The sequence below is a fragment of the Diospyros lotus genome, chromosome 13 (genome assembly GCF_014633365.1).
Source record: "Diospyros lotus cultivar Yz01 chromosome 13, ASM1463336v1, whole genome shotgun sequence".
Classification (NCBI taxonomy): Eukaryota; Viridiplantae; Streptophyta; class Magnoliopsida; order Ericales; family Ebenaceae; genus Diospyros; species Diospyros lotus.
The window spans coordinates 31,541,786-31,557,312 of record NC_068350.1 but is presented as its reverse complement, the minus strand read 5'-3'; the positions used below and the strand labels follow the sequence as shown (position 1 = coordinate 31,557,312).

Below are 15,527 nucleotides of genomic sequence, written 5' to 3'. Positions count from 1 at the left end.
AGAACGAGGAGAGGGAGACAAGGAAGAATCGAGAGTTTGATTTGAGGGCATCGATTTCGAATCGTGGCTCTGATACCATGTAAAGAAATAGCTAGGGTAGAAATAAAACTAGAGAGAATGAAAGAAAGATTTCCAGCTGATAGAAAAATAATCAAGCCTCAATTGATTTTGAAGATGAGCTGCCTTTAGATTGACAGTTCAACCACTCATAACAAGAAACAAACAAAACAGTCGTTAACTGAAAACAAGCTAACTGAAAATACAAAGAACAACATACATATAGCTGAGAGAAAGAACATGATATTTAAACTACTCTAACACAGCCGACAGATGAAGAAGATAGTCAACAGAATGAAGCTTGAAAACATTACAACATATTTACATTTCAAGTAAATGTCCTCATTTTGTTTAATTTATATTTTACCTTCCATTTACTTTAATACATAAATGTAAATAAGAAAGTACCCCCCATTTGGATTCAATAAAAATATCTAAAAAAATCAAAATCCATAAGAATAAGAAAGTAGAATTTGAGTTTTAGTACAAACTTAGGATTTTGCAATTTTACCACTCCAAGATATACACTTTCTATTTCTTGAAAAATTTGTTAAAAATCATTTTATCACTAATGAATGTTAGCTATTGAATTATCGAGAGTTAGTTTTCTAGAACGAAAACATTTTCATATATGTCTCCTTATAAGGTGCTAACCTTCCAGACTTAGAAAAATATGACTTTGAAATCTCGATACTTGAAATTCATTTGATTTTCATTCTCACAAAGTAATACTTGATATTGAAATTGATTTATGTTGAAAACCACAACCTTGATTCATGACTTAGAGATTAAATAAAATATTATTTTTCATTATCAAAATTAAGTATACAAAAGTAAAACAACAAACTTGACCTTCCTGGAAATAGGCGCACTAAGCTAATCTCTAGCCCTATCCCACGATCCCTATTTATAAGATATAGGGGCGTGAGTTACAAGACTTAACTATCTGCCCAACTGACCGAAACTAACTGTTAGAGTAATTGCACTACTCTCTATTCTATTCTCTTAACTCAACTAGCTTTCTATCTCTCAAGATCACAACGATAATGACAACACATATAGGAGAGAAACAACAACACAACATACACACATGAAAAACACACAAGAGTTATCCTGGTTCGGTCTTGAAATCCAAAACCTACATTCAGACTGCTAGGCGTCACAATAATCCACTATCTTGAAAATCCTCTGGGACAAATACAGTAAGATCAGAGTCCCCTCCTGCCCATATACACTGAAAGCTATGGGGATACTAGGGAATACAAGCTACAAACCAACCACTCCCTAACTCTCGCACTTAATCTCGAAATCAAGACAGAAAACCTGAAGCTATACTTCACAACTATAGGCACACTAAACCCTCTCTTGAAACTCCTATCCCACGGCCCCTATTTATAGGATATAGGGGTGCGGAGTACAAGAAAGAAACAAAACTAAATATCTGACCAACTGCCTAACTGATTTAACTAACCCAAGAGACAACTGCCCCCTTCTAGAAACAAACCTTCTAGAAGAGCAATTTATTCTAACGCTAAAACAAAAAAGATTATGCAGCAATACATAAATTACATGAATACATTTAATCTAATCTAATACAAATGACATAACACTAAGTAAATTGGTCAGCTGCCCTTTCTAGAAACATACCTTCTAGAAGTTAGATTAATTCTATCTTTTCAACAGAAAAATACATGCATCAATACAAAGATATTGTTTACATCTAATCTAATCTAATACAAATGACACAACAAGTCCTTCCATCAGTAGCAGTCTTCTACATTGGTGGCCTGGACGAAAGTTGTCCCCACATTTATAGCACGATCTTATCTGCCTCCTTTGCTCTGGCATAGAATTTTTGATTGTGTAATGGTTAGAGTTAACCTCGGGATTTCCTTCCAACTACTAACTGGTCGGATGATTATTACTCGACGACATTCTATGTTTTTTGAAGATTGCTTCTAGAGTAAGCTTTGGTAACTTTGCTTTCTCTGCCGCCTGTTTCATCGTTTTAGGCATCATCATCTTGACCATCAGTCTCAACTCATCTTTTAGTCCACTAATGAAATTGGACACAAAGTATGGTTTAGTTAGGCTTAGTTGAGAGGTCCACAACAATGCTCTCAGTTCCTCAAACTGCATTTGGTATTCTATCACTGAACCCTCTTGCCTTAGCTTGTTAAATTATTCCACTATATCTACCATACTCTTTTCTCCAAACCGGTCATATAATTCCCTTGAGAATTCAGCCCAACTAGACTCACCACCCTTGGCTTGTGTCCAACCTTGATACCATGAGTCAGCCATATCGTTGAAATAGGCTGCTACCAAGGTAACCTTCTGCTTCTTATTAATACGATAGAATTGAAAAAATCTTTCACAACGACGGATCCACTCCTGTGGTTTCACACCTAAAAACACTGAAATTTCCAGTCAGAGCATAAGCGGATGTACAATAGTTTGGGAAGGAGTTCCTTTTACCTGATTGCCTTGCTCCAAAGATAGCTCATCCTCTACTTCCAACCTTTCATCAGGTCTCAAAAGAATGCCATCTTAGGTCAAGATTCAGTAAGAACTTGTTCTTGGGGAAAAGTTAGGTTGTAGACAAAATTGGGGTAGTACGGTTAGCATGTTAAACACACTATTGATCTTCTGACCATATTGTTCATTGTCTCCTTGTTCTTCTCTAGTTCTTGCACTCTTTCCTTGATGGCCACAATATCCTCCTAGCTTTGGATCATAGCTTCTTGGGACTGGGACATGCCAAATTCCAATGCCTCCATCCTTGATTCCAATTGCTTCATTTGGGTCCCTTCAACCATTCTTTGATCGAATTGGAAACCTGGTCTTGATTGCCTTCCTTGCTTTGAGTTGCTGTCGTCCACTAACTGTCGCCCTTGCTTTCAAGTTGTGTAGTCGAGAATCCTCGCTCTGAACTTCAATCAAGTTCGCTTCTTGAACTTGCGCCCACTTCAATCAAGATCGCTTCTTGAACCGTACAACTGAGAAGCATCGGAAATCAGTAGTCGAGAATCAACCATTAGAATTCACCTAATACATAATTCAGTAGCCTTGAGAATCGATTAGATCTGAGAATCTAGTGGATCTGTTGCGAATTCCAAAAAGTTTGCCTAAATCGTCGGAATCCACCTGGCTCAACTTCGTTGGATTTGCTAATAAAAGTGTCGGAATCACAACCAAGAATCGATGGCTTTGCTTTCGATTGCACCTTTCTTCTCGCCTTGGTCACATGTAGTGCCAGAATCCACCTGGCTCCGTTTCCTTTGCTTGGAATGGCGCCTTAAGATTGCCGAAGATCATCGGCTTCGTTGATCTTCCTGCGTTTGCTTCTTACAGCTTGGTCACTTCTGACATCGCTTGCTTTGTGTCGGATCAAACCTTAATTTCATTGCTTAATATTTTCGCCCAAATTGCCAAAATCACATCCAAGGATTGGCTGGCTCTGATACCAAATGTTACAATCCTAGGTTTTACTAGGGTTTAGAATTGGGTTTTGGAGGAAATTGAAGAAAGAATAGAATGGAGGGAGAAACAGAACACAAAGAGGGAGAAATTGAGAAGAGAGGGGAAGGGTTTAGATGAAATAGAGAGAAAGATAAGAATGGAGAGAGAAACAGGATGGCTTCATTCAATCAATAACTGCCTATTCTTTATTTAACTGCCTATTTATAGGCTGTTTACATCCATGCAGTTATTACCCAACTAACAAACTAACCAACTAACAATTCAAGTACACACTGCACACTAAGGTAGCATTTGTTAAAATGAATAAGATAAGATTGTATCAAGATAACTTATTTAAAGGGGGGAGGGGGGAGAGATAAATTTATCTAGAAAGTCCAAGATAAGAAATTATATGACTTCTTTTCAGATAAATCTAAGAAACACAAGTGAAAACACTTTTGTCCGAGATGTTTTACATATCTCACTTTTTTCGGTCTATATCTTAGTTAACAAATACTACCTCTAAGGGAAAACACAAACAAGAAACAATTACAACTGGTGCCCTTGGGGTCATGGCAATCTCCTTTCTATTTTGAGAAATTACAAGGACCTCCTCTAAGGTTTGAAAATTATATTAGTCAGTATCCTTGCTATTAAATGATAGTTAAAATTTTCTAATTTCCGAACACGCCATTCCATTTCAATCTCCTTCCCAATCTATCTTCTCTTTCCTTCTCTGTTAATGACAATGGTGGTATGTTCCCCTCGCCTGCCCGCCTCTTCTTCCTTCCAAATTAGAACCCAGATGTGGGCATTCCTAGGCACCCAAATCAGTGTTCCTTTGCAAGCCTCTAGGCTTGATAGACCCATTGATAGTGTTATCAATGGGTTGATAACACTGCTAGTGTTGTTCCTAGAGGGGTTTTGAATAGTTTGACTTTGATAAATTATGGGTCTTTGTTGAGACAATGGATTTGCACTACTTGTACCGTAAATTGCAAAAACTAAAGCTCAATTCGAGACAATATCTATGATTATATACGTGTAAAATGAAAACTAAATACAGAGGAATAGAGAGAATTTAAGATTTTTGGGTGCCTTGAAACTGAATTTGGCGAACCCAAATCAACACAACAGTTGGTTTAGGCAGCGGCTGTGGCTGTTTCCTATTTCTAATAGCCATCCTCTATTCTAATCTCTCATCATCAGATAGAACTCAGTTTGAGAACTCAATGGGAAGCCTAACAGATACCAATCCAAGAGCATGCGCCCTCATTGTTGTTGGTGCTGCCAAAAAAGTGGTATGGAAATGAGGTCAAACACCCATTTGATAGATCGACCACTGCAAGTATCAACTCCTGATCATTCAGTGTCAACAGATATGTTCCAAATCTGGTGCTATTGATTGATTATCAATCAATGATTTCTTGATTTATTTCTTATTCCTGTTGTATATATTTTATTGTCATTCTTTCCATAGTAGTTGTATCTTATAGATTTGTATTCTTTCCTTATTCTAGGATTAAAATCTTGCTAGCATTTAGAAACTTCCTAATCAGTAGAGGAAGTTCTGTGTATATATATATATATATATATATTACTCCCACAAGGGAGAATTAAATTAATCAAGGAATTCACATTTTCAATAACGACTTTTTGACATGGTATCAGAGCCATCGACCTAATGCTTTAGTTTTTTGTGTGTTCCTTCCATTTTTTTGTCTTCATCTACGTGTTCTTTCCTTTTGCCATCTCCAGCTACCTTTTGTTCTCTTCGTAGCTGAGTTTTTCCTTCTCGCTATCTCCGGAAAGCTGTTGCTTCATTCATAACCTTTCTTTCCGATATGTCAACCACTCCTAATTCGACAGCAACTCCAGAACTAACTACTACTAGTAGCACAACAGATACTCTATTTGTTGGTTCTGGAAGTATAGGATTAGGAGGAGAATTGCAAAATCTCCAAGCAACCTATAGGATGAATGGAAAAAATTACCTAAAATGGTCCCAACTCATCCGCACGTTTCTCAAGGGGAAAGGGAAACTTAGCCATTTGCTGGGAATCGGTTCAAAGGAGGGAGATCCTATGTTCTCAGCTTGGGATGAAGAATACTCCTTGGTTATGTCATGGTTGTGGAACTCCATGGTACCCGAAATAAGTGATACTGTGATGTTTCTACCCAAAACCCACAACCAAGGATATTTGGGAAGCTGTTAACCTCACTTATTCAAAGGTTAAGGATGCTGCCCAGATATACGAAATAAGGACCAAGGTGACAGCAACCAAGCAAGGGGGGAAATCCATTACTGAGTATGCTAACATCCTGCAAACCTTATGGCAGGAGTTAGATCATTATCAAAGTCTCAAGATGAAATGCAGCGAAGATACTACTTTACAAAGAAGATTTGTAGAAAAGGAGAGAATATATGATTTTTTGGCTGGCCTCAACATGGAATTTGACTGGGTAAGAGTTTAAATACTAGGAAAAGATGATTTACCTTCCCTTAATGAGGTAATTTCTCTAATTCGTGCTGAAGAAGGAAGGAGAGTAGTAATGTTACACTCCTCAACTTGAAAATTCTGCCCTAATCTCTCTAAAGACTCCTAGTAAAGGGCCTAGAGATGACAAAAAGGTGGTAGACAAAAATACTCCATGGTGTACCTTTTGCAGAAAACCAAGGCACACCATAGACAAGTGTTGGAGATTGCATGGAAAACCAGCTACCAAGGGAGGACAATCGAGGGGCCAAGGACATGGTCAAGCCTAAATGGCCAGCAGTTCTTAGGAAAGTGAGCAAAAGAAACCAGAACCGAAAGATGAACTTAATAAGGATGAAATTGAAAGGTTAAGAGGTTTGTCGGAATCTCTTGACAAAAGGACTGAAAAAGGTACTTGTTCCCTTGCACTTTTAGGTGTTTCATCTCAATCTCTCTCCTTATATGCTTCTAGAATTACTCAACCTAATAAATGGATCCTAGACTCCGGGGCAACTGATCACATGACCCCTTTTTCCAATCTGTTCATCACCTACAACCCATGTCCAAGCTCAAAAAAGATAGCCATGGCAGATGGATCCTTGACCACTGTTGTCGGTCAAGGACATATCATTTTCAATGAACATCTTATTCTTAAAGATGTTCTCCATGTTCCAAAACTGTTCGCTAACTTGATTTCTATCTAAAAGTTAATTCTGGACAGCAATTGTAGTGTTAATTTTTCTTCTAATATCTGTAAAATTCAAGGACAGGAGCCAAGGAGGATGATTGGGCTTGCTAGGGCAAAGGCTGGTCTATACTATCTAGATGGACCAAATGGGAAGGAGACAAAGGAGGAGGTTCACCCTATGTCATGTTTAGTTTTGTCCAATAAAGATAAGATTTTGTTATATCACTCTCGATTTGGTCATCCTTCTTTTTTTACTATTCGAGTCATGTTTCCAGCTTTATTTAGGGATCTTGATATTAAAGATTTCCAATGTTCTGTTTGTGAATTAGCCAAACATAAAAGGGTACCTTATCCTTCATCAAATAAGAGGACTTTCCTTCCATTTTCTCTAATCCATAGTGATATTTGGGACCCTGCAACCATCCCCAATATTTCTAGGGCATAGTGGTTTATTGTGTTTGTGGATGATTGTGCTCAAGTTGTTTGGCTTTTTCTCATGAAAAATAAATTCGAAGTGAGTACAACCATTGCAGGTCTACTCAAGACAACAACCATTAGCTCCTTGCCCAATGCAGGTTCCTACATCTAATCCATCTCCTGTACCTGCTGTTAGTCTTCAATCTATTACAAATGATGACATTGCTAGCCCTTCTAACCCCACATCAGGTAACTCTTATATTCCTAAGCCTATGGATTCTATTTGTGAACCTCCAAATGACCTTGATTGGCCCATTGCCCTTAGGAAAGGCACAAGAGCATGTACCAAACACCCTTTACACTTGTTCTTATCCTATTCCAAGATATCTTTTCCACATAGAGCCTTTTTAACCAGCCTTCACAACATTCCCATTCCTAAACATTTTTTGGAAGCTTTGAAGGATGAGAATTGGAGAAATGCTATGGACGTCGAGATGACATCCCTAGAAAAGAACAATACTTGGGACTTAGTTCCATTGCCTAAGGGTAAACACCCGGTTGGATGTACGTGGGTTTGCACCTTAAAGTACAAATCAGATGGGTCTTTTGATCGATACAAAGCACGCCTTGTGGCCAAGGGCTATACTCAGGTATATGGGGTGGATTATCTAGATACATTTACTCCGGTTGCTAAGCTCAATATTGTACGAGTGCTTCTGTCCCTAGTTGCAAATTTAGGCTGGTCACTTCACCAATTTGATGTTAAAAGTGCTTTTTTGCATGGGGATTTAGAAGAAGAGGTGTACGTGGATTTACCATCAGGGTATAGCCCAAACACTTGGAGGAATATGGTATGCAAGTTAAACAAATCTTTGTATGGCCTTAAACAGTCCCTTAGAGCTTGGCTTGGCCAGTTTGCACAAGTTATGTTAAATCTTGGATATAAACCAAGTCAAGGGGACCATATTCTTTTTATCCATCACTCGGCCACAAGGGGGAGTGACGGTGCTAATTGTTTATGTTGATGACATTGTAGTCATGGGAAATGATAAGGAAGGGATGATAAAACTTAGACTATTTGATTCATGAATTTGACATCGAAGAGTTGGGGCGGTTAAAATACTTCTTAGGTATAGAAGTTGCCCATTCTAAAGTAGGTATCTTCATTTCCCAACAAAAATATATTGTGGATCTTCTAAAGGAGATAGGGTTGTTAGGTTGCAAGGCAGTTGCAACTCCAATCGAGCCTAATCACAAGTTGGGTGAGTTCCTAGAGAAGGCAGTTTGACAAGGGGTCCTACCAACGGTTGGAAGGCAAGTTGATTTATTTAGCCCATACTCGACCAGATATTGCCTATGCAGTAAGACTAGTAAGCCAGTTCATGCATGAGCCTAAAGAGACCCATCCAAGAGCTGTTTACAGAATATTACATTATTTGAAAGGAACACCGGGAAAGGGAATTATGTTTAAAAGAGGTCAGGGTATGAGTATTGAGGCTTATACAGATGCAGATTATGTTGGCTCAATACTGGATTGGAGATCTACTTTGGGTTATTGTACTTTCCTAGGAGGTAACCTTGTGACCTGGAGGAGCAAAAAACAACATGTTGTAGCTCGGTCTAGTGCAGAGACGGAGTTTAGATCAATGGCTTTAGGTGTTTGTGAACTACTTTGGTTGAAAATTCTTCTAGATGATCTGAAAATTGAAGTGACAGGTCCTATGAGACTATTGTGACAATAGATAAGCTATAAGTATTGCTCACAATCCAGTTCAACATGACAAAATTAAACATGTTGAAGTAGACAGACACTTCATCAAGGAAAAGTTGGATAGCGGCTTAATTTGTACTCCGTATATACCTTCTTGTGATCAGCTAACAAATATTCTAACCAAAGGACTACCTGCAACCGTATGCCAAATAACTATCAGCAAGCTTGGAATGGATGATATCCACTCTCAAGTTTGACGAGGAGTGTTAACAGATATGTTCTAAATCTGGTGCCAATGATTGATTCCTAAATCAATCTATGATTTCTTGATTTATTTCCTAGTCCTGTTGTATATCTTTTATTATCGTTTTTTCCATAGTTGATGTATCTTACAGATTTGTATCCTTTCCTTATTCTAGGATTAGAATCTTGCTAGCATTTAGAAACTTCCTAATCAGTAGAGGAAGTTCTGTATATATATATATTACTCCCACAAGGCAGAATTAATCAAGGAATTCACATTTTCAATAATGATTTTTTGACATTCAAGTTGTCCCAAATCTGGTTCCATGTGGGAACATTTTTCTTTTCCTCTCCCCCCCACCCTTTTCTTACTCCTTCGACAGCATTGTTTTTGTGTGCGCACTCTACCTCCTATAGGTTCAGCCATCGCTGAACCCCATGTAGGTTCAGTGATGGCTGAACCAGTTGATGGTGGTGGTTGGTGTTGCAGACCACGACTGCCAATTTTTTTTTTTACTTTTTTTTTTTGTTATTCTGTTTCAGAGGGGAGAAAATGGGTAAAATGGTCATTTTTTCCTCTATTCTTTTAATGGCAGGGGAGGTCGCTATTATTTTCTTAAAATAGAGAGAAGGGCTCCTGAATTTTATCTAACCTAAAGGGAAGTCAGTGTAATTTACCCTAAAATTTTATAAGAAAATTAAATGTGATTCTAATAAGAAAATTTTGTGTTGGCTAATAAAATTTTATTTTCTTCATACCTAGATTTCAGTGCATCACATTTAATTTTTTTTCTTCCAAGAAATTTAAGAGAATGATTGTGGATAAACTTTTGAATCATTTTAGATTTCTAGAATTCACCATTTTGGGATGAAAGTACACCATGTTTTGATCATGCATACAAATTTGTAAATTGTGAGTATTAATGTGTTATTAGATAACACTGGTGCAAACAGCATGCAAAGAATATATCGCTTTATAAAATCCAATAGCATAAAACAGAGTTTTGGCTTCTGCTTTACTGTCACTCTTTTCTGGATTTACTGCTTTTTTGTTAGTATTTGGTTGGCACCATGATAGCATATCATTGTTTTCAGATAATTTCTACTGCACTCTGCTAGGTTTAGTTGGTGGGTGAGGGAAGGTCATGGGTTTGAATTGTGGAAACAACCTCTTTACGAAGTATAAGCTTGTTTACAAGACCAACCCTCCCCCACCATGGCAAAGCAGGGAGCGATGAGCATTGAGGAGATTCCCTTTTCGCCAGTAGGTTCAGTTGACTTTTATAGAAGTGAAAGAACTATAACAATTTTTTAACTGGGTAGAGTTATGTATTCCATGCTCAAATTTTGTTATCATTCTATTATGTTAATGGCCTACTATTCTCCAATATTGAAGAAGAATTATTGGAGCAAATTTAACATCAATCACTCATCATGAATGGTAGAAGATAAGGGAGAAGTTGTAGGCAAGAGAATCAATCTTGGTACATACGTTGAGGAGTCCTTTCACTTGAAACAAGTTGTCTGTTTCTCTTCCATAGCTTTAGTTACAGTTTGTGGTAGGCATGGCCATGGGTACCCTACCTTGTGGGTACCTGCCAAACTTTCCCTACTTGGGGAGGATTTGTGTATAAAACAAATATTCACCAGGGGAGGTTCGGGTGAGGTATTTGAAATGCGTACCAGGGATGGGGCCCATACCCATCCCCTATCCTGTACTAGTAATTAATATAATTTTACTTATTTATAACTTATAAATTTGTATATTATAATTTAGAACTGGGAAGACAAACAATACCCTCAAATCCAATCTTACACTTTCATTTTACAAAACCTCCAAATGTTTAGTTTACTGGACCGCCAGAAGTCTTGATATGATATGGAAGTTAAGTCTTTCAACAAGTAGAGACGCAACTGAACTGATCTCTTCGTAAAACTCCCCAGCAAGGTTTGACAATGGGTGCTTTCATGTTCTTTTACTTGATTAATGAGCTGAGCTTGAGTTTGTCAAACTCATTTCTATAACAAGAGGATTCCAGGCTTGCGAATACTTATTACTTATAGTGTATGTTGATTTTCAGTTTTTGTTTTGGCTTATTGACCTAATTAAGAAGTTATAAGTAGAGCATAAAAATTTCAGTTGCCTTCATTTAGTTGTTTCTCTATGTTTCTGATTGATAACTGACTGTCTTGCATGATGTCATATTCCTTCGTTTATGGTTAATTTTCTTCTGATTTTTTATACCGGGTAGATGAGTGCCCATCGGGTACCCATTACCTTACGGGTATAGGGTTGGGCGGTTAAACAAAATATACTAAGGATACGGGGATGAGAGTGGGGATGCATTATGGGGACAGGGGAAGGGGTCCCCTCCCCTCCCCATTGTCGTGCCTAGTTTGTGGTTCTATCATTTTTATCTTTTGAAAAAGAATGAACCTGTATTGCATAACATCTTATTTTTGGGAGCTTGCATAAGTTTTTTATGTATTTTGATCTCTTTGTGCTGGTCTGAACTCCTTTTGATGTTCCTCAGTGGTGGAGGCAGTTTGTGAGATGATGCTTGTTTGATCTTTCTTCCATTGCAACTCTTTAGACTTTATAGGCAAGCAAACTAAATGATTGGTAAGCTGGAGAGTAAAATCCATTGAACAATACTTAGTATAATAACTTTGATCCTGGAGAGATGATGTGTAATGCTTCAAGTACAATGTGGAAATTTTATTTGAACTGAGTTTTATATGAAATGAGGTGTTTTACTCATAAATCATTTATCATACAAAATTTTGACCATGCATAAAGGTACAAGATGCCCCATTACAAGAGCTACTCATTGCTAGTCTTATGTGTGGCTTCATGCATGACTTTTCAGTATTATTGTTGAAAGTTATGAAGTAGAAGTTTTGAGTCCAGCTTCTGTTCACCTGTTTATTGCGATATTTGTTCCTTCATGATATATTCATCTCTTACCAAGAGCGAACATCATTTTCTCCTGTGTCTGAAGTCCTCATCTTCTCCTTGTTGTAAAAGGAAACAGAAAAGAAAAGAAATAGTAGGTACTAAACATCTTGATTCCATTGCAGAGACTAAGCAGACCACCAGGGATGACAATGGATTGGCAGGGGGCACCTGCAAGTCCTAGTTCATATACAGTGAAGAGGATTTTGCGGTTGGAAATTCCAGTGGATACTTTTCCGAATGTAAGCTTCTAATGTTAAATAACTAAGAATCTTGTTTTCAATTTAAAAAAATAGAAGGCTCCCATTATTGGAAGATGGTATTTAATTCATTGGCTTATCTATGGGTGGCAGTTCAATTTTGTTGGACGGCTTCTGGGGCCCAGAGGCAATTCACTGAAAAGATTGGAACTAACTACTGGATGCCGTGTGTACATTAGGGGAAAAGGATCAATAAAGGACCCAGACAAGGTAATATTGGTTTTACTTATTACTATTTTTTTTTTTTGGGTCTGGCCTCTATTGCTGAACATTTCTTGTATGGCTCAGCTAGAGAGAGCCTACTGGAAGAGAGAACCAAATATTAAAATGAATGAATTTGAACTTCTTTCCAGATTATTTTGATTGATGTAAATTACATTTTGTGAGCTTAATGGTGTTTGGTTTAAAATATCAAGGAAGATAAGCTACGAGGAAGACCAGGCTATGAACACCTGAATGAGCCACTTCATATCTTGATTGAGGCTGATTTGCCTGCCAATATTGTTGAGATGCGGCTAAGACAGGCACAAGAGATTATTGAAGAACTGCTCAAACCCGTGGTATCTATCTCAAACTTAATCTTCCTCTAGATTCTTTATAAAGATTCCATGTATTTTTTCGCTTCCATGTAATGCCATCCACCTTCTGTACTATAATGTTGCACACCTGCTCCATAGCTTCTCATTGACTAAAGGAAGATAAGATGTCATTAAAACACCCATTTGGTAGAAGATCTCATTTCTATACCTGTGAGATTTAACCATGTTGCATGTGTGCAAGTCCATATAAAGTTCATTGCTCTGCTTAAGAATTGCCATGAGGATTTTGGAAATTACTCTAATTGTGTTTAGACTATGCTGACCTTGAAACTGGCCCTAATATCATTTTCCTGGTTTCTTGTCTTGTTAGATACATTGTGTTTGGGAAGTAGTTGCATATCCTCTAGTCATTGAGCTTAGTTGGGCCCTTTTTTTGTTTTTGTTATTTTAAAGATCAGAATAGTTCCAAGTACTATAATTTCAACTGAGCCACATCCTTTTCCTAGATCTTATGCCTATGTTCTCTTTATGAATATGGAATGTGTATTTTCTAGTTACATTTTGAGGTCATTCTCTTCAAACCATTAGATATCTCACTCTAAGCTGCCAGTTGAGTACACAGTTGTCAAAGGTGCACCCCTGTGTGCCTCTTCAATACCAAGGGCAAGTGCCATCCAAAAGGTAGTGTGTGCTATGAGGCATGTACACACCTCATGTACCTTATATCATGGTGATGAAGAACTGGGAACTCACTAGGTGTATTTTCTCTTTTTGTCCAAACTCTTTTGCTTGATTTGTCATCATAGACTTAGTTTCTCGGTGATATGCTCATACACGTTGATTGCCAAGAGGTGAGGCTGGTGTGGTCACCGGATGGCTGACTGAACTTTCATGCACTGGTGGGCATGTGATCCTCACCTCACGGCCACCTATTTCACTGGAAGCCTTGTTGGAGGCAGGTGAACAACCTTCGACTACCTATTTTGTAATTCCTGTTGTTTTTTTACTGTTCTTTGGTGCTTTCATTGGCTGCTTGTGTTGTGGCTTTCTGTGAACTTTTGTTTTTTTTTTTTTTAATTTCTTTGTTTTCTGCTTGAGTGCATCTGTGTAACTGCTTTTATTGACTACCTATTTCTTTTTTTATTTCTTTGTTTTCTGTAACTTTTGTTGTTTTTTTGTTTCAAAAGTTTTATTTTTCCCATCTAATCTTGTTATTTCTTGTTTTTTACGAAGCTAATTGTTATATATTTTTATAACATTATAATTAGTAGTTGAAATATTATTAGCTAGTCTTGATTATTTGCTCTTTATGACCTTATATGTTTGCATTTATTTGTTTATAGGTATATATGGAAAATAATGGTGTACAAGTATTTTCATACACATCTTGAATAAGTGAGCTCCTTGTGTCTCATGCCTCAGCTCCACGCACCTTTTTTGCCTTGCTCCTTTGACTGCTATGGTTGAGTAAATTGGGGGGGGGGGGGGGGGAGGCCAGAAGTTTTGATAGATTAGGCATCAACTGGTTCATGTGCCTTAAACTTGGGTGTCCTTATTTTACCATGTGTTGTATGTGCAGGACGAGTCACAGGATTATATCAAGAGGCAGCAGTTGCGGGAGCTAGCCTTGCTAAATTCCAATTTGAGAGAAGAAAGTCCTGGGCCGAGTGGTAGTGTGTCGCCTTTCAATACCAGTGGAATGAAACGTGCAAAAACAGGACGGTGAGCCTCGTATCTGACATTGTCATGCTAAATTCCAATTTCAGAGAAACAATCCTGGGGCTGGGGGTAATGTCTCACTTTCAGTACTGGTGGAATCAAATGCACAAAACAGGAGGGTTGAGACTTTGTATCTATTGCTTCTTGTAGAGTCATCATGGGTGAGTATAGCCTCAAATATAGACCAATTCTGCATAGCTACCAAACTGAAAAAGCCCCCCCTAACAGTCTGTAAGTCGCGAGTTCTGGTTGTTTTGTTTTTAATCTTTCTTATTTTGCTTTCATTTTCGAAAAAAAATTCAAAAGAGTAAACAAGTGAAAAAAGGGGAAAAAAAAAAATTTATGTTCTATAACAGTGGGGTGTTGAATTTAGGGTTGGTGGTGCCAGTTGTTGTATACTTGATCCATTGAATTTATTCTTGTGTTAGTAAGTTTTGTCTATTGTGGAGTCTAGTGTGTACCATAAGGTTCAGTAGCATGATATGAGACCTTTCCTTAGGCAAATGGATTGAATTTTGTAGGTATTCTCTGTTGCATGATATCTGACTCGTTTACATTATCCTATTTATTCAATTCAAATTTGACAACAAAGAACCCTTTTTAGTGATTCTCGACTCAATTTTGATTGTGCCTGTTTGAATGTACCAAAGATTGGCTGCATTTTGTGTCGAGTGGATGAAATGTAGAAAGTTTGTTGTGAATTGACAAAAGGGAATAATACCATGAAAGCTCGTTATTGAGACGTTTGGTATCTAGGCTGCACGAAAACAAGAAATGTTTCCGATACGAAACAGAAATGAGTAAATGGATATTTTTTTAAAAAAATTAAATATAAACAGTTTTGAAATCGCATCTCCAAGTCATTTCCTTCACTATTTGGTATGGTTTTTAAGTCGTGGTTATACTTCATAAAGAGGTATTACTGTGTTTGGAATAGAAATATATCTGGGGTTGGATAATCCCAGATATATCAACTTTCTCTTTCCTCGTTTCTCTCT

General features: G+C 37.6%; 1 protein-coding gene across 2 annotated transcripts in view; it reads left to right on the top strand.

The window, feature by feature from the left end:
• LOC127788696 (KH domain-containing protein At2g38610-like) overlaps positions 1-15,053 on the top strand; it is a 39,751-nt gene extending 24,698 nt beyond the window's left edge. Inside the window, exons 4-8 of one of the 2 annotated variants that reach the window (XM_052317272.1) lie at positions 12,137-12,253; positions 12,365-12,481; positions 12,688-12,831; positions 14,154-14,205; positions 14,390-14,538. In XM_052317272.1, coding sequence (XP_052173232.1) covers positions 12,137-12,253; positions 12,365-12,481; positions 12,688-12,831; positions 14,154-14,201 — 426 coding nt within the window. In that variant the 3' untranslated portion in view covers positions 14,202-14,205; positions 14,390-14,538. Of the gene's footprint in view, positions 1-12,136; positions 12,254-12,364; positions 12,482-12,687; positions 12,832-14,153; positions 14,206-14,389 lie in introns of both variants that reach the window. The other variant, XM_052317271.1, reaches the window with a different exon arrangement.
• Positions 15,054-15,527: the final 474 nt, after the last annotated feature.